At 39.8% G+C, this 18,877-nt stretch overlaps 1 protein-coding gene across 9 annotated transcripts in view; it reads left to right on the top strand.

Annotated features, from left to right (window-relative positions):
- LOC148902531 (rap guanine nucleotide exchange factor 2-like) overlaps positions 1-18,877 on the top strand; it is a 131,856-nt gene that overhangs the window by 97,022 nt on the left and 15,957 nt on the right. For all 9 annotated transcript variants that reach the window (XM_088991148.1, XM_088991153.1, XM_088991147.1 and 6 more), the window contains 9 exons: positions 1,292-1,444; positions 2,900-3,064; positions 4,731-4,838; positions 4,922-5,125; positions 6,407-6,515; positions 9,223-9,505; positions 13,623-13,780; positions 15,526-15,766; positions 17,371-17,763. In XM_088991148.1, the coding sequence (XP_088847274.1) occupies positions 1,292-1,444; positions 2,900-3,064; positions 4,731-4,838; positions 4,922-5,125; positions 6,407-6,515; positions 9,223-9,505; positions 13,623-13,780; positions 15,526-15,766; positions 17,371-17,763 (1,814 nt within the window). The remainder of the gene's footprint in view (positions 1-1,291; positions 1,445-2,899; positions 3,065-4,730; positions 4,839-4,921; positions 5,126-6,406; positions 6,516-9,222; positions 9,506-13,622; positions 13,781-15,525; positions 15,767-17,370; positions 17,764-18,877) is intronic.

Genomic DNA, 18,877 nt, shown 5'->3' with positions numbered 1-18,877 from the left:
TATAATATCATAGCACATTTATTATACATAAAATAAGGTATATCTTGTGTAGTTTTAAGGCTTAGAAAATTAAATTAGAAAGTAGAAAATGATGTTTTATGGGGACTTGGGAACGGATTATTCTCATTTTAATGGTTTCCTATGGAAAATTAATTTTTGGGATACACACTTCGCTTCACACACTCTGTCTGCGAACCAATTAAGTTTGTAAGCCAAGGTATCACTGTAATTGCGATGCTCTTGGAATTGAATTAATGAGCCGTTTTTTATTTTTTATTTTGAAAGGATGAGTTGTATAAAGGAAGCTGGAGTTATCTGAGTTGGACAATGGGGGCGCTTGTACTAAGGCAAATGCTGCCCCCTCGTAGGAGGGAAAAACATTGCCGGAGGTCTGACTCGCGCTCTATCGAAACCCCCCCCCCCTGCTAGAAAAACCAACACCGACAAATTCGGGACTGCCACTCCAAGGTCACTTTACAGTCACAGGAGGAGTTTTTGTGTGGGTGAGCAGCGGCAGCCACACGCGCCAGCGTACACTCAACCCGGAATAACTCAAAAAGATAGAAGGCTAGATAGCTAAAAGCTAGCTTGCTAGATAGCTAATACGTAGCAAATAGATAGCTAGCTAGATAGCTAGCTAATATATAGCAAATAGCTAGCTAGCTTGCTAGATAGCTAATACATAGCAAATAGATAGCTAGCTAGATAGATAGCTAATATATAGCAAATAGCTAGCTAGCTTGCTAGATAGCTAATACATAGCAAATAGATAGCTAGCTAGATAGATAGCTAATATATAGCAAATAGCTAGCTAGATCAATAAAAATAAGCGTCGAGGAAACTTTTCCCACACTCATTAGTTACTTCAGAGCAATGACCAGGGTGGGTGGGGTAAAAAAAAAAAACGGGGCAATTTAACTGCTGGAAATTGAAACTAATATTGTGTGAATCCATTTGGAGACACGCTGCGGTTTGGTCACTTGACCCGGAATAACTCAAAAAGATAGAAAGCTAGCTAGCTAGCTAACAGTTAGCTAGCGAGATAGCTAATAGATAGTAAATAGCTCGCGAGCTAGGTAGCCAGCTTTCCCACACACATCAATTACTTCAGTAAAGTGACCTTGAGAGTTTTGAAAGGCGCTTAGAAATGAAATTATTATGATTATTATTATTCAGAGCAATGACCAGGGTGGGTGGGGTTTGAATGTCGATGCAGTACCTTGATGGTTATGAGGTTAAGAATCCAGAAAATCATTCACTTGTTGTTTTTTTATTGATGTTTTTTTGGTAGTTTGTGTGCATAGCCCAGCAGGACTACTGCTGCATCCTGAACCAGGTGGAGAAGAACATGCAGAAGGTGGAGGAGGAAGGCGAGATCGTCATGGTCAAGGAACACAGAGAACTGGATCGAACTGGCACCCGAAAAGGACACATCGTCATCAAGGTGGCAACCGTCCATCATTTTTATCTTACGTTTATTATTTTGCTTTGTGTTGACTATCAAGCACGTCAAGCACTTTGTTACACTTGCAGCTGTTGTGAAAGCGCATATATAGTAATGTCATTTCAGAATCTGAATCAGCCGTTATCTGTACTTCTTTTGGGGGTGTCGGACGTTTGGCTCCTCATCCGAAGAGATTCGTCAGCGAACTAAAGTTCTGCTGGCGAGGAGCGGGACGTCCGACACCTTCGGAGGGGTGCGGATGGCGACTGATGAAACCTTTTCCTCGACGAATTCCTTCATGTAAGTGGCTATCTATTAGCTATGTTGCTATTAGCTAGCTAGATAGCTAGCTTTCTTTCTATTTGAGTTGTGTGTTTTTAAAGACACTGAGAAATGAAATGAATTATTTTCTTTGTTTATTTATGATTAGTGGTGTTTATGTATTTATTTATTTTTTGCTCCCAAATGTATGTTTAAGAAAAAGAAGAAGCTAGCTAGCTGGCTGGATAGCGGATGGCTAGCTACATGGCAAATAGCTAGCTAGCTGGCTTTTCACTATCTTATAGCTGGCTAGCGATCTAGCTGGCTGGCTATTGGGAATCTATTGACTATCTATTAGCTATCTAGCTAGCTTTCTATCTGTTTGAGTTACTTCCGGGTTGAGTGAACGTTGGCGCGTGTGGCTGCTGCTGCTCACCCACAGAAAAACGTATTTAAGACAGTCTAGCTAGCTATCAAGCTATCTATTTGCTATATATTAGCTGTCTAGCTATCTATCTAGCTAGCTATCATTTAGCTATCTAGCTGGCTGGCTATTAGCTATATATTAGCTATCTAGCTAGCTTTCTATCTATTTGAGTTATTTCCGGGTTGAGGGAACGCTGGCGCGTGTGGCTGCTGCTGCTCACCCACAGAAAAACTTATTTAAGACAGTCTAGCTAGCTATCAAGCTATCTATTTGCTATATATTAGCTGTCTAGCTATCTATCTAGCTAGCTATCATTTAGCTATCTAGCTGGCTGGCTATTAGCTATATATTAGCTATCTAGCTAGCTTTCTATCTATTTGAGTTATTTCCGGGTTGAGTGAACGTTGGCGCGTGTGGCTGCTGCTGCTCACCCACAGAAAAACTTATTTAAGACAGTCTAGCTAGCTATCAAGCTATCTATTTGCTATATATTAGCTGTCTAGCTATCTATCTAGCTAGCTATCATTTAGCTATCTAGCTGGCTGCCTATTGGCTATCTATTTGCTATCTTATTTGAGTTATTTCCTGGTTGAGTGAACGCTGCCGCGTGTGGCTGCCACTGCTCACCCACAGGAAAACTTATCCTGTGACTGTAAAATGTCCTTGAGAGTTTGGAAAGGCGCTGATAAATGAAATGTATTATTATGATTGTTATTATTATTATGATATAAATTATCAAGACTTCTTTGCTTGTTCCGGCATTTCAGGGCACTTCGGAGCGACTGACCATGCACCTGGTGGAGGAGCACTCCGTGGTGGACCCCACCTACATCGAAGACTTCCTTCTGACCTACAGGACCTTCCTGTCCAGCCCCATGGTGGTGGGCAAAAAGCTGCTGGAGTGGTTCCATGACCCCAGTCTCAGGGATAAGGTAGGAATTCTCCATATAGCTCTAATGCCTGCTCAGTAGGCGGGAACAATTAGCATGATACAGTGATACGTCGGTTTACGAAGCAATTGGCTTACGAACTTTTCGGTTTACGAACGTTAAATTAACGACAATTTTTACCTTGGCATACGAACTATTTTTCGGGATACACACGGAGCTGCCACAATGAGTGATGTGTCGTTCGCCAAAGAGCCCGTTATCCTAAAAGAAAATGGCACTTGGCTTGTTTTGGTCCTCTATTCCCCGCCCCCCAGTCGTCGGTTAAAGCAATGTGATTGGTCAAGAACGCAGCAGTGAGGGGAGGTGGTTTAAACATTAAAGACACAGGCACACGACACAGAGTGAGAAAATGGAAAGAAAACAGTGAAATTTGAACTGGTTTCAACTTTGATAGTTGAAAGGCAGAGTGTAGACTGCAAGGTTAAAATATCCCATCAATCAGGCTCTACAAATAACCCGCACAAGCCATCTGTACACTTGATGTAAAAAGCTATCAACCCAACTAAACAGAACATGATGAACTAGGTAAAATGATCGCTGCTCACCCGCAGAAAAACCTGTGACTGTAAAGTGACCTTGAGAGTTTTTAAAGGTGCTTAGAAATGAAATGTATTAGTATTATTATTATTATTATTACTATTATTACATTTATAACTGTATTTTATTTATTTGTGATTGTATTTTATTTATTAGTACCTATGCTTGTCTGTAAAGTTTGACTGTAAAGTGTCCTTGAGAGCTTTGAAAGGCACTTAAAATGAAATTATTATTATTATTATTATTATTATTAAAACAATTACATTGAAAAAAGAGTGGAGGTGGCAGATATACATGTTGAAGAAAAACAAAATCTGGGAAATCACTTTTTTTAAAAAAGAACTGAAAAAATATTTATCGAAGTGTTTTCAAATACAGGTAACATCCGACTTACGACCAGCTCGACCTACGACCACCCCTACTTACGACCACGACCTCCCGACCCTATTTTTTTTTTTTTTTATTTAATTCTACGCCTGGCACCGCAACGTGCTAGCAGGCCATCAACGTGTTGGACAATTTTGGCCAGCCAGCATCTCACTCTCGCACAGCAATCGACCGCGTGATGGCACCAGAGAGCCTCTGAGTCGCTATTCAACATTTTGAATGGATTTCGACTTACGACCGTTTGTTCGGAATGGAACTCGGTCGTAAGTCAGATGTTACCTGTATTGGTTTATTTATCGCGTTAACAACAGCTGAAGCTGAAACAAAGCGCTAAAATAAAAAAAAAAAGGGAAACGCTGCCCTCTTGTGAAAGGGAAAAAAAAAACATTGACAGAGGTCTGACCAGCGCTTTATCGGCACCCCCGCAAGAAAAACCAAAACCCAAACAAATTCGGGAATGGCACTCTACATTTTGGGAATGGCAGCAAATGAGTTAAAAACCTAAACAGGTTTTTGTATCCCCCCCCCCCATTTGAATTCGAAGTGGAAAGAGTTAATTCCCAAGTTATATGGGACTGGAGTTATCTGAGCTTGAAATGAAGGCAGCTGTCTCCGAGGCGCTATTCAACATTTTGAATGGATTTCGACATACGACCGTTTGGTCGGAACGGAAGTGGGTCGTAAGTCGGATGTTATATGTATTGAAAAAAAAAAATTTGTTCAGGTGACCCGGGTGGTCTTGCTATGGGTCAACAACCACTTCAACGACTTTGAGGGTGATCCTGCCATGACTCATTTTCTGGAGGAGTTTGAAAACAACCTGGAGAGAGAAGTACGTCCCCAAAAAAAAATGTATTTCCTCAATCAAATAACAAGAAAGACGCACGCATTATCCTCACACGCTGTCGTCTTCAGAAAATGTGCGGCCACCTGCGGCTCCTGAACATCGCGTGCGCCGCTAAAGCTAAACCCCGCCTGGTGACGCTAACCAAAGCGTCCAGGGAGGCCAACCTGGCCTTCAGCCTGCTGGGAGGACAAGACAAGGGCTTCAGGGTCTTCATCGACACCGTGGAAGCCGGGAGCAAGGCGGCGGAGGCGGGGCTCAAGAGAGGCGATCAGGTAAATGCAATACAATACAATACAGTAAGATGTTTGTTGGGACACTGTGAAAAAAAAGTCTCGAGCACATAAAGATCGTCTTTTACTGCCATTCACGACCGACGGTCAATCTCCGCAGCCCTCCGCCAAGCTATTTATTGAGAGTACAGTGATACCTCAGCTTACGAACTTAATTGGTTCTCAGAAAGTGTGTGTAAGGCAAAAAGTGTGTATCCCAAAAATTAATTTCCCATAGGAAACCATTAAAATGAGAGTAATCCGTTCCCAGGTCCTTATAAAACGTAATTTTCTATGAAATAAACCTTAAAACTACACAAAATATACCTTATTTTATGTATAATAAATGCTATTGTATTGTATTTAAAGAAATGAACTGTACTGTCTCATATAGTCGTTTTATTTACCTTTGTAATGGTTGTTGTCAATGGATGACAAACTTCCAGGTTGCCTCTTGCTGATATCTGATTGAAGTTTCTGTGCTTTTTCAACCTCTTCTATAGCCTAAGACCGTTGCTGGGACAACACAGAAACACCCTTAATAGCTTCCTTGTTCTGAAGGAGTAGCAATGGTCGACTTAGCATACTGGTACTGGGACGCTAAGTCACACAAACGCACACCTCGTTCGTGTTTTTCTTCTTCCCTCTCAACCGTCATTTTCTTTTGTGTCCTCTTTGGCTTAACACTAGCCTGTGGGGGGTTTCCGTCCCCTAACAGCAAAAGTACTCCACTCGAGAGCAAACCACATCTGCACTTGAAGGAGGTGTGGAAAAGTAGTCCGCCAGCCACTGTGGCACTACCATAACACATTTATTAAACATAAAATAAGGTATATTTTGTGTAGTTTTAAGGCTTAGAAAATTAGAAAGTAGAAAATGATGTGTTATGGGGACATGGGAACGGATTATTCTCATTTTAATGGTTTCCTATGGGAAATTAATTTTTGGGATACACACTTGGCCTTACACACTCTGTCTGGGAACCAATTAATTTCGTAAGCCAAAGTATCACTGTATTTGTATTGATTTGTATTCATGTCCTTTCACATTTCATCGACTCAAATCGTCCAAGATATTTATTTGTGCAATCCGTCATTCATTGGATCTTGTTTGATTACGTGCCGTCGGTTGTCTTTCAATTTTATATGTGAAACAGAAAACCAGATAACATAAAAAGTTGCGTTTTAAAATCAAACATCCAAGAATAACATTCAAAAGTCTATCTTCACAGTTCATGGTCTTAACTTAAGTCTTCCTGTGTTTTGTTTTTCTTGTGTGTAAAAGATCTTGGAGGTGAACGGGCAGAACTTTGAGAACGTCCAACTCGGTAAAGCCAACGAGATACTGAAGAACAACACGCACTTGTCCATAACTGTGAAAACCAACCTTTTAGGTAAAAACAAATCACACGCTCATAAATTATTATTATTATTATTATTATTATTATTATTATTATTATTATTATTATTATTATTATTATCTAGCTAGTTAGCTGGCTATCTATTAGCTATCTATCCAGCTAGCTGGCTATCTATTAGCTATCTATTAGCTAGCTAGCTTGCTATCTATTAGCTATCTGGCTATCTATTAGCTATATAATAGCTAGCTAGCTTACTATCTATTAGTGATCTATTAGGTGGCTATCTATTAGCTAGCTAGCTTTCTATCTATTTGTAAAAAGTTATCCAGTGACTATAAAGTGACCTTCAGAGTTTTGAAAGGCACTTATAAATGAAAAGTATTATTATTATTATTATTATTATTATTATTATTATTATTATTATTATTATTATTATTATCTAGCTAGTTAGCTGGCTATCTATTAGCTATCTATTAGCTATCTGTCCAGCTATCTGGCTATCTATTAGCTATATAATAGCTAGCTAGCTTACTATCTATTAGTGATCTATTAGGTGGCTATCTATTAGCTAGCTAGCTTTCTATCTATTTGTAAAAAGTTATCCAGTGACTGTAAAGTGACCTTCAGAGTTTTGAAAGGCACTTAGAAATGAAAAGTATTATTATTATTATTATTACTATTATTATTATTATTATTATTATTATTATCTAGCTAGTTAGCTGGCTATCTATTAGCTATCTATCCAGCTAGCTGGCTATCTATTAGCTATCTATTAGCTATCTGTCCAGCTATCTGGCTATCTATTAGCTATATAATAGCTATAGCTTACTATCTATTACTAATCTACTAGCTATCTATTAGCTAGCTAGCTTTCTATCTATTTGTAAAAAGTCATATGACTGTAAAGTGATCTATTTTGAAAGGCTTATAAATGAAAAGTATTATTATTATTATTATTATTATTATTATTATTATCTAGCTAGTTAGCTGGCTATCTATTAGCTATCTATTAGCTAGCTAGCTTGCTATCTATTAGCTATCTGTCCAGCTATCTGGCTATCTATTAGCTGTATAATAGCTAGCTAGCTTACTATCTATTAGTGATCTACTAGGTGGCTATCTATTAGCTAGCTAGCTTTCTATCTATTTGTAAAAAGTTATCCAGTGACTGTAAAGTGACCTTCAGAGTTTTGAAAGGCACTTATAAATGAAAAGTATTATTATTATTATTATTATTATTATTATTATTATTATTATTATTATCTAGCTAGTTAGCTGGCTATCTATTAGCTATCTATCCAGATAGCTGGCTATCTATTAGCTATCTATTAGCTATCTGTCCAGCTATCTGGCTATCTATTAGCTATATAATAGCTAGCTAGCTTACTATCTATTACTAATCTACTAGGTGGCTATCTATTAGCTAGCTAGCTTTCTATCTATTTGTAAAAAGTCATCCAGTGACTGTAAAGTGATCTTCAGAGTTTTGAAAGGCACTTATAAATGAAAAGTATTATTATTATTATTATTATTATTATTATTATTATTATCTAGCTAGTTAGCTGGCTATCTATTAGCTATCTATTAGCTAGCTAGCTTGCTATCTATTAGCTATCTGTCCAGCTATCTGGCTATCTATTAGCTGTATAATAGCTAGCTAGCTTACTATCTATTAGTGATCTATTAGGTGGCTATCTATTAGCTAGCTAGCTTTCTATCTATTTGTAAAAAGTTATCCAGTGACTGTAAAGTGACCTTCAGAGTTTTGAAAGGCACTTAGAAATGAAAAGTATTATTATTATTATTATTACTATTATTATTATTATTATTATTATCTAGCTAGTTAGCTGGCTATCTATTAGCTATCTATCCAGCTAGCTGGCTATCTATTAGCTATCTATTAGCTAGCTAGCTTGCTATCTATTAGCTACCTGTCCAGCTATCTGGCTATCTATTAGCTGTATAATAGCTAGCTAGCTTACTATCTATTAGTGATCTATTAGGTGGCTATCTATTAGCTAGCTAGCTTTCTATCTATTTGTAAAAAGTTATCCAGTGACTGTAAAGTGACCTTCAGAGTTTTGAAAGGCACTTAGAAATGAAAAGTATTATTATTATTATTATTATTATTATTATTATTATTATTATTATTATTATCTCGCTAGTTAGCTGGCTATCTATTAGCTATCTGTCCAGCTAGCTGGCTATCTATTAGCTATATAATAGCTGGCTAGCTTACTATCTATTAGTGATCTATTAGATGGCTAGCTTTCTATCTATTTGAGTTACTTCCGGGTTGAGCGAACGCTGGCGCATGTGGCTGCCGCTGCTCACCCACAGAAAAAGTTATCCAGTGACTGTAAAGTGACCTTGAGAGTTTTGAAAGGCACTTATAAATGAAATGTATTAGTATTAGTATTAGTATTATTTATGATTTAGTATTATTATTATGATTATGATGAATTTTTCTAGTATATTTTTCATAATTTTCAAAATTTTGGATGTGGATTATTTCGCTGCTGTAAATTGTGTCATTGGGTAAGACAAATAAAGGTTTTCTTGTGATGACCACGTTACTTCCGGGTTGAGTGAACGATGGCGCGTGTGGCTGCCGCTGAAATCTATTATTATTATTATTATTATTATTATTATTATTATGATTATTATTATGATTATGATTATATATATATATATATATTCTGTGTAATAAGAGCATATGTTCCCCATCCTCAAAATGTAGTGTTTAAAGAGCTGCTAACCAGAGCCGATCAGGACCTCCAGAGCGACGTTGACGGTGAAGACGAGCATGAGCGGAAAAATGGCGCGCCACACCTACCCAAGATCGGCGACATCAAAAAAGCCAGCCGTTACTCCATCCCCGACCTGGCGGTGGATGTGGAGCAAGTGATGGGACTGGAGAAGGTCAGCAAGAAGGTCAAGAGCAACTCGGTGGGCGGACGGAATAAGCTCAAGAAAATCTTTGACAAGACGCTCACGAGCATCCTGCCTCCTAAACCTTACAAGTAAGTGGGGATTTTTATTTTTTATTTTTTGTATTCAACTCCGGTGCCAAGCATCCATAACTTTCTATTAGCTATCGGACTAGCTAGCTATCTATTAGGCAGCCACCTAGCTGGCAATATATTTGCTATCTATTAGCTAGCTACCTAGCTGGCTATGTATTTGCTATCCATTTTCTATCTATTAGCTATCTCTCTAGCTGCCTGGCGAGCTATCTATTTGCTATCCATTTTGTATCTCTTAGCTAGCTACCTATCTGTTAGTATATTTGCTATCTATTAGCTAGCTTCCCCGCTGGCTATGTATTTGCTATCCATTTTCTATCTATTAGCTATCTCTCTAGCTGCCTGGCGAGCTATCTATTTGCTATCCATTTTGTATCTCTTAGCTAGCTACCTAGCTGGCAATATATTTGCTATCTATTAGCTAGCTACCTAGCTGGCTATCTATTTGCTATCCATTTTCTATCTATTAGCTATCTCTCTAGCTGCCTGGCTAGCTATCTATTTGCTATCCATTTTGTATCTCTTAGCTAGCTACCTAGCTGTTAGTATATTTGCTATCTATTAGCTAGCTTCCCCGCTGGCTATGTATTTGCTATCCATTTTCTATCTATTAGCTATCTCTCTCGCTGCCTGGCTAGCTATCTATTTGCTATCCATTTTGTATCTCTTAGCTAGCTACCTATCTGTTAGTATATTTGCTATCTATTAGCTAGCTACCCCGCTGGCTATGTATTTGCTATCCGTTTGCTATCTATTAGCTATCTCTCTAGCTGCCTGGCTAGCTATCTATTTGCTATCCATTTTGTATCTCTTAGCTAGCTACCTATCTGTTAGTATATTTGCTATCTATTAGCTAGCTACCCCGCTGGCTATGTATTTGCTATCCATTTGCTATCTATTAGCTATCTCTCTAGCTGCCTGGCGAGCTATCTATTTGCTATCCATTTTGTATCTCTTAGCTAGCTACCTAGCTGGCAATATATTTGCTATCTATTAGCTAGCTACCTAGCTGGCTATCTATTTGGTATCCATTTTCTATCTATTAGCTATCTCTCTAGCTGCCTGGCTAGCTATCTATTTGCTATCCATTTTGTATCTCTTAGCTAGCTACCTATCTGTTAGTATATTTGCTATCTATTAGCTAGCTTCCCCGCTGGCTATGTATTTGCTATCCATTTTCTATCTATTAGCTATCTCTCTAGCTGCCTGGCGAGCTATCTATTTGCTATCCATTTTGTATCTCTTAGCTAGCTACCTAGCTGGCAATATATTTGCTATCTATTAGCTAGCTACCTAGCTGGCTATCTATTTGCTATCCATTTTCTATCTATTAGCTATCTCTCTAGCTGCCTGGCTAGCTATCTATTTGCTATCCATTTTGTATCTCTTAGCTAGCTACCTAGCTGTTAGTATATTTGCTATCTATTAGCTAGCTACCCCGCTGGCTATGTATTTGCTATCCGTTTGCTATCTATTAGCTATCTCTCTAGCTGCCTGGCTAGCTATCTATTTGCTATCCATTTTGTATCTCTTAGCTAGCTACCTAGCTGTTAGTATATTTGCTATCTATTAGCTAGCTACCTAGCTGGCTATCTATTTGCCATCCATTTTCTATCTATTAGCTATCTCTCTAGCTGCCTGGCTATCTATCTATTTGCTATCCATTTTTTATCTCTTAGCTAGCTACCTAGCTGTTAGTATATTTGCTATCTATTAGCTAGCTACCTAGCTGGCTATCTATTTGCTATCCATTTTCTATCTATTAGCTATCTCTCTAGCTGCCTGGCTAGCTATCTATTTGCTATCCATTTTGTATCTCTTAGCTAGCTACCTAGCTGTTAGTATATTTGCTATCTATTAGCTAGCTACATAGCTGGCTATCTATTTGCTATCCATTTGCTATCTAGCTAGCTAGCTATATAGCTGGCTATTTATTAGCTATATGGCTATCGAGCTAGTTAGCTAAATGTCTAGCTGGCTATGTATTTGCTATCCATTTTCTATCTATTAGCTATCTCTCTAGCTGCCTGGCTAGCTATCTATTTGCTATCCATTTTGTATCTCTTAGCTAGCTACCTATCTGTTAGTATATTTGCTATCTATTAGCTAGCTACATAGCTGGCTATCTATTTGCTATCTAGCTAGCTATATAGCTGGCTATTTATTAGCTATATGGCTATCGAGCTAGTTAGCTAAATGTCTAGCTGGCTATGTATTTGCTATCCATTTTCTATCTATTAGCTATCTCTCTAGCTGCTTGGCTAGCTATCTATTTGCTATCCATTTTGTATCTCTTAGCCAGCTACCTCGCTGTTAGTATATTTGTATTTATTAGCTAGCTACCTAGCTGGCTATCTGTTAGCTAGCTATCTCGGTAGCTATATAGCTGGCTATTTATTAGCTATATGGCTATCGAGCTAGTTGGCTAAATGTCTAGCTGGCTATGTATTTGTTATCCATTTTCTATCTATTAGCTATCTCTCTAGCTGCCTGGCTAGCTATCTATTTGCTATCCATTTTGTATCTCTTAGCTAGCTACCTCGCTGTTAGTATATTTGTGTTTATTAGCTAGCTACCTAGCTGGCTATCTATTTGCTATCTATTAGCTAGCTAGCTAGGTAGCTATATAGCTGGCTATTTATTAGCTATATGGCTATCGAGCTAGTTAGCTAACTGTAGCTGGCTATCTATTAGCTATCTGTTAGCTAAATGGCTAGCTTTCTATCTATTTGAGTAACTTCTGGGTTCAGTCATTTTTATTGGTGTTTTGCATTTGAATAAAAATATCATACTGCGTGTTTTGGGTATTTTAGATGCTATAAAATGTTTTTCTGATGTCAGTTATGAAACAAAAAAGTGGTGTTGGTTGTCCTTTAAGGCTTATATAATTATGTGTAAAGGACAACCGACACCTCCGGACAAGTTGTGTCCATAATTTAAAATAAAATGGCTTCAAATGACTTTCTACTGAGCGTATTTTACAAATATTCCAGCGCATATAGCTATATTTTACATTTTAAGACTCGCGCTTAATATTTAGGAAGTCTTGTTTTTGAGTTGGTGACGAGTCCGTACGTGACGTCATTAAAGGAACGCCCCTGACCGAAAAAAGACACATTGTAGCAGTCCTTTTGCTGTACTTGTTTGGTCTGAAAACCTTGTGTTGCACCCAAAAGTCGCCAGAAGAGGGCGTCCAAGCTCCATATAAGGAATTTATCAGCCTGTGGAAATGGAGGTGGCCACAGGAGGTCGCCATTTTGTGCCTCTTTTTTTTTGGGTGAGACTTTTCCCCCCAATGTTGCCTCAAAATGACACGAAATAATTTCTTTAATCGATTGCAAACATGTATGCTTTCCTCTTCAGAACTATTTGAATCGTATTCATAACTGGATGTGTAACAAGGAAGCATATTCTCCGAATCTGAAGCCATTGTTTTGATTCACAAGCAATGCAAGACGTCTTGGCGTGATGTCACGAACTGGGGGCGGGACTTTCTGAAAATGCCCAATTCCCAGCTCAATTTTTTTGCAGATTTTGGACACTTTATACATATATTTTTTGTAGTAGCATATGTTATGTTACTACAAAAATGTTCGTATGTACCGTTGTTCGTAGCTTGAATATTGCTAAGTAGGGGAGCGTCTGTATAGCGCTTTAACAACAGCTGAATCTGGAACAAAGCGCTAACATGGAAAAAAATGGAAACGATGCCCCTTTGTGGAAGGGAAAAACATTGCCAGACGCCATGGCCAACGCTTTATCGGCACCCCCGCAAGAAAACAACAAAACCTGAACTAATTCGGGAATGGCGCTCCACGTCACACTTTTCAATTATCGAATAAATTCGGGAATGGGAGCAAATTGGTTAATCTTTGTTTTCACGATCAAATCATCCTTTTCACCAGTGGATCAGGGACGTTATGGTGATATGTGCACATCTGCTACAAGCTAAATGTCGAATGCAAACACTAAGTGTAGTAGTAATATCCGTTGACGAAAAGAATTTGTCTCACATCTCCCGTCCCACGTCAATCCGCTTCAATTCCGAGCCGCGACCGTTCCACAACTCTCCTTCCTTCCTTAATTCACGCTACTTTGCGTCCGTTTCCTTCAGCGACGTCTGCGTGGGCCAGTCGCAGGACGACAGCATGGTGGGCATGAAGCAGTCCAAACAGATGCCGCCGACGCTGCCCGTCAGCGGCAACCTGTCGTCATCCAATCCCGACCTGCTTCAGTCTCACCACCGCATCCTCGATTTCAACAACCAACCTGGTGAGTCTCGCGCTCATCTGATATTTACCATTTACCAGTGATACCTCGGTTTACGAATCCCTTGCCTTACGAACTTTTCGGTTTACGAACGTTAAATTGAGGAAAATTTTACCTTGGCATACAAACTATTTTTCGGGATACACACGGAGCGCCACAATGAGTGAAGTGTCGTTCGCCAACGAGCCTGTTCTAACAACAAAATGGCAGCCGACTTGTTTTGTCCTCTAATCCCCGCCCCCAGTCGTCGGTTGAAGCCACGTGATTGGTCAAGAACGCAGCAGTGAAGGGGGGGCGGTTAAACATTACAGAGACAGTCAGACGACAGAGAAAGAGTGAGAAAATGGATAGAAAACAGTGAAATTTTGACTTATTTCAACTTTGATAGTTCAACGGCAGAGTGTAGACTGCAAGGTTAAAATATCCCAGCAATCAGGCTCCACAAATAACCCGCACAAGGCATCTGTACACTTGATGCAAAAAGCTATCAACCCAGCTAAACAGTACAGAATTTATGAGGAACTAGCTAAAATTATGGCAGAGAAAACACCTACAAGGAATAAGAAGAAGGCTCCGTTCCTCATCAAGTGTTTGATGCTGATGAAACCCGCCACTCCATTCCATCAAGCCATCAACGACCATCACAAAGGTCAATAAAACGACTTTATTATATAGTACAGTTTATTTCTTGAATTATAATACCATAGTACTTTTATTACACATAAAATAAGGTATATTTTGTGTAGTTTTAAGGCTGAGAAAATTAGAAAATGATGTTTTATGGGGACCTGGGAACGGATTATTCTCATTTTAATGGTTTCCTATAGGAAATTACTTTTTGGGATACACACTTTTCGCCTTACACACTCTGTCTGGGAACCAATTAATCTCAACCTATCTCACTCACACTGTCACTCTTTCTCGCTCACTCTCTCAATCCCTCTGTGAACTTCTCTCACTCTCTGAATCTCTTTCTGTGTCTCAACCGCTCTCACACTCTCTTGCTCCATCTCACTCTCACTCTATCTCACTCTCTTGCTTTATCTCAACCCCTCTCACTTACACTCTCTCACGCTTTCTCGCTCACTCTCTCAATCTCTCTCTCAACCTCTCTCACACTCGCTCTATTTCACTCTCTCGCCTTATCTCAACCTATCTCACTCACACTGTCACTATTTCTCGCTCACTCTCTCAATCCCTCTGTGAACTTCTCTCACTCTCTCAATCTCTTTCTGTGTCTCAACCGCTCTCACACTCTCTCGCTCTATCTCACTCTCTTGCTTTATCTCAACCCCTCTCACTTACACTCTCTCACTCTTTCTCGCTCACTCTCTCAATCTCTCTCTCTCTCTCTCTCACACTCGCTCTATTTCACTCTCTCGCCTTATCTCAACCTATCTCACTCACACTGTCACTCTTTCTCGCTCACTCTCTCAATCCCTCTGTGAACTTCTCTTACTCTCTCAATCTCTTTCTGTGTCTCAACCGGTCTCACACTCTCTCGCTCCATCTCACTCTCTCGCTCTATCTCACTCTCTTGCTTTATCTCAACCCCTCTCACTTACACTCTCTCACTCTTTCTCGCTCACTCTCTCAATCTCTCTTTCTCTCTCTCTCTCTGTCTCAACCTCTCTCACACTCTCTCGGTCTATCTCACTCTGTCCCTCTCTCTCTCTCTCTCTCTCTCTCTCTCTCTCTCTCTCTCTCTCCCTCTCTGCGTGTCCGTCCGTCCGTCCGTCTCTGTGCAGATATGTCGGACCAGGTGCTTCGGGTTTTCAAGGCAGACCAGCAGTCGCGTTACATCATGATCGGCAAGGACACGACAGCCAAGGAGGTGGTGGCCCAAGCCATCCGGGAGTTTGCCGTGACGGCGGCGCCCGAGGCCTACTCGCTGTGCGAGGTGTCGGTCACGCCCGAGGGCGTCATTAAGCAGAGGCGGCTGCCCGACCAGCTGTCCAAGCTGGCGGACAGGATACAGCTCAGCGGAAGGTACGATAGACTCGCACAGCTCGTTGCGTATGCGATGGATTTATTACAGATGATATTATTGCACACAATTCAGTCCTTTATTTGTGTATTGCCAAAAAGTGATATTGATCCATTTAATTAACTAATTCACTGCCAGATAATGTGCAAAAATGTGTCCACTCCAGTGCCAGGGTTTTTGTCATTGTCACTCAAATTCCAGGACCCACAGAATAATATAGTTTTAGGACTACATCAACATTCAATGCAGCGTTAGAAACCATAGACTCTCTTCTTTCATCAGAAAAAAAAACGTTAATTCCTAAATTATATCGGTCTGGAATTATCTGAGCTTTAAATGGGGGTAGATAGCATACTATCTATTAGCTATCTAGATAGCTGAATATCTATTAGCTATCTATACAGCTAGCTATCTATTAGCTACTTATGTAGCTGGCTATGTATTAGCTATATGGATGTCTATCTAGTTAGCTTACTGCCTAGCTGGCTATCTATTAGCTATCTGTTGGCTAGCTAGCTAGCTTTCTATGTGTTTGAGTTACTTCTGGGTTGAGTGAACGCTATCGAGCTGGCTATATATTAGCTATCTATCTGGTTATTTGCTATCTATCTGGCTAACTAGCTAGCTGGCTATCTATTAGCTAGCTAGTTTACTATCTATAAGCTATCTAGCTAGATGGCTATCTATTAGCTATCTATCCAACTAGCTATGTATTAGCTAGCTATGTAGCTGGCTATGTATTAGCTATATGGCTGTCTATCTTGTTAACTGGCTGTATAGCTGGGTAGCTAGCTAGCTTTCTATCTATTTGAGTTACTTCTGGGTTGAGTGAACGCTATCTAGCTGGCTATATATTAGCTATCTATCTGGTTATTTGCTATCTATCTGGTTAACTAGCTAGCTGGCTATCTATTAGCTAGCTAGTTTACTATCTATTAGCTATCTAGCTAGATGGCTATCTATTATCTATCTATCCAGCTAGCTATGTATTAGCTAGCTATGTAGCTGGCTATTTATTAGCTATATGGATGTCTATCTAGTTAGCTGACTGTCTAGCTGGCTATCTATTAGCTATCTTTTGGCTAGCTAGCTAGCTTTCTATGTGTTTGAGTTACTTCTGGGTTGAGTGAACGCTATCGAGCTGGCTATATATTAGCTATCTATCTGGTTATTTGCTATCTATCTGGCTAACTAGCTAGCTGGCTATCTATTAGCTAGCTAGTTAGATGGCTATCTATTACCTATCTATCCAGCTAGCTATGTAGCTGGCTATTTATTAGCTATATGGATGTCTATCTAGCTAGCTGACTGTCTAGCTGGCTATCTATTAGCTATCAGTTGGCTAGCTAGCTAGCTAGCTTTCTATGTGTTTGAGTTACTTCTGGGTTGAGTGAACGCTATCTATCTGGCTATATATTAGCTATCTATCTGAGTATTAGCTATCTATCTGGCTAGCTATCTAGCTGGCTATCTATTAGCTAGATAGCTTACTATCTATTAGCTATCTAGCTAGCTGGCTATCTATTAATGAGAGAGAGAGAGACACAATATTCGTGTTTTTTTTTTTTTTTTTTTTTTTTTTTTTTTTTTTTTTTCGACCAATCAGGTACTACCTGAAGAGCAACATGGAGACGGAGACGCTATGCTCGGACGAGGACGCCCAGGATCTCCTCCGCGAGGGTCAGATTTCTCTGCTTCAGCTGAGCACGGTTGAGGTGGCCACTCAGCTCTCCATGCGAGCCTTCCAACTCTTCTGCGCCATCGAGCCCACCGAGTACATCGACGACCTGTTCAAGTTGCGCCCCAGGACGTGCGCCGCCGCCGCCGCTAGCCTCAAGCGTTTCGAGGAGGCCATCAACCACGAGACCTTCTGGGTGGCCACCGAGGTCACGCGGGAAGCCAACCAGCTCAAGCGCATGAAGACCGTCAAGCATTTCATCAAGATTGCGCTGCACTGCCGCGAGTGCAAGAATTTCAACTCCATGTTTGCCATCATCAGGTGAGAAGTAAACAGTTCAGGTAAACAGTTTAGGGGGGTTGTTTTTACTTATTTATGTATTTATTGATTTAATTTTTGCGGGGTATTCGTCTGATCAATTTTTATGACTGTATAACTCTACCTGTAATGTATATAAAACTGTTCATTTATATATACATTTTATACCTACCTATTAGTGTCGTTTTTATCATTTTCTATTTCATATCATCAATTCATACTCTGTATTGCTGGCTATCCTTTTAGCTATCTATTAGCTAGCTAGCTGGCTATCTAGTAGCTAGCTAGCTGGCTCGCTAGTTAATTGGCTATCTATTGGTTATCTATTGGCTAGCTAGGTGACTGGATATCTATTAGCTATCTAGTAGCTAGCTGCTTGGCTAGTTATCTGGCTATCTATTAGCTAGTTAGCTGGTTATATGACTATCTATTACCTATCTATTAGCTAGCTAGCTGGCAGGCTAGTTAGCTGGTTACCTATTGGTTATCTATTAGCGAGCTAGCTAGTTAGCTGGCTATCTATTAGCTAGCTATCTGACTATCTAGTAGCTAGTTGGCTGGCTAGTTAGCTGGCTATCTATCGCTATTTATTGGCTAGCTATCTGGCTGGATATCTATTAGCTATCTAGTAGCTAGCTGGCTGGCTAATTAACTGGCTATCTATTGGCTATCTATTAGCTAGTTAGCTGGTTAGCTGGCTAGTTAGCTGGCTATCTATTGGCTAGATATCTGGGTGGATATCTATTAGCAATCTAGTAGCTTTCTGGCTGGCTCGTTAGCTGGCTATCTATTGGCTATCTATTAGCTGGTTAGCTCGCTATCTATTAGCTAGCTATCTGGCTAGCTAATAGCTGGCTGGCTAGTTTGCTGGCTATATTGGTTATCTATTAGCTAGCTAGTTAGTTAGCTGGCTATCTATTGCTATCTATTGGCTAGCTAGCTGGCTGGCTATCTATTGGCTAGCTATCTGGGTGGATATCTATTAGCTATCTAGTAGATTTCTGGCTGGCTAGTTAGCTGACTATCTATTGGCTATCTATTAGCTGGTTAGCTCGCTATCTATTAGCTAGCTATCTGGCTAGCTAATAGCTGGCTGGCTAGTTTGCTGGCTATATTG

The sequence above is a fragment of the Hippocampus bargibanti genome, linkage group LG02 (assembly GCF_051943395.1).
Source record: "Hippocampus bargibanti isolate YZ-2025 linkage group LG02, ASM5194339v1, whole genome shotgun sequence".
In the NCBI taxonomy this organism is placed as follows: domain Eukaryota; kingdom Metazoa; phylum Chordata; class Actinopteri; order Syngnathiformes; family Syngnathidae; genus Hippocampus; species Hippocampus bargibanti.
The sequence above is the reverse complement of the archived record's forward strand: the minus strand, read 5'-3'. Positions and strand labels throughout refer to the sequence as shown.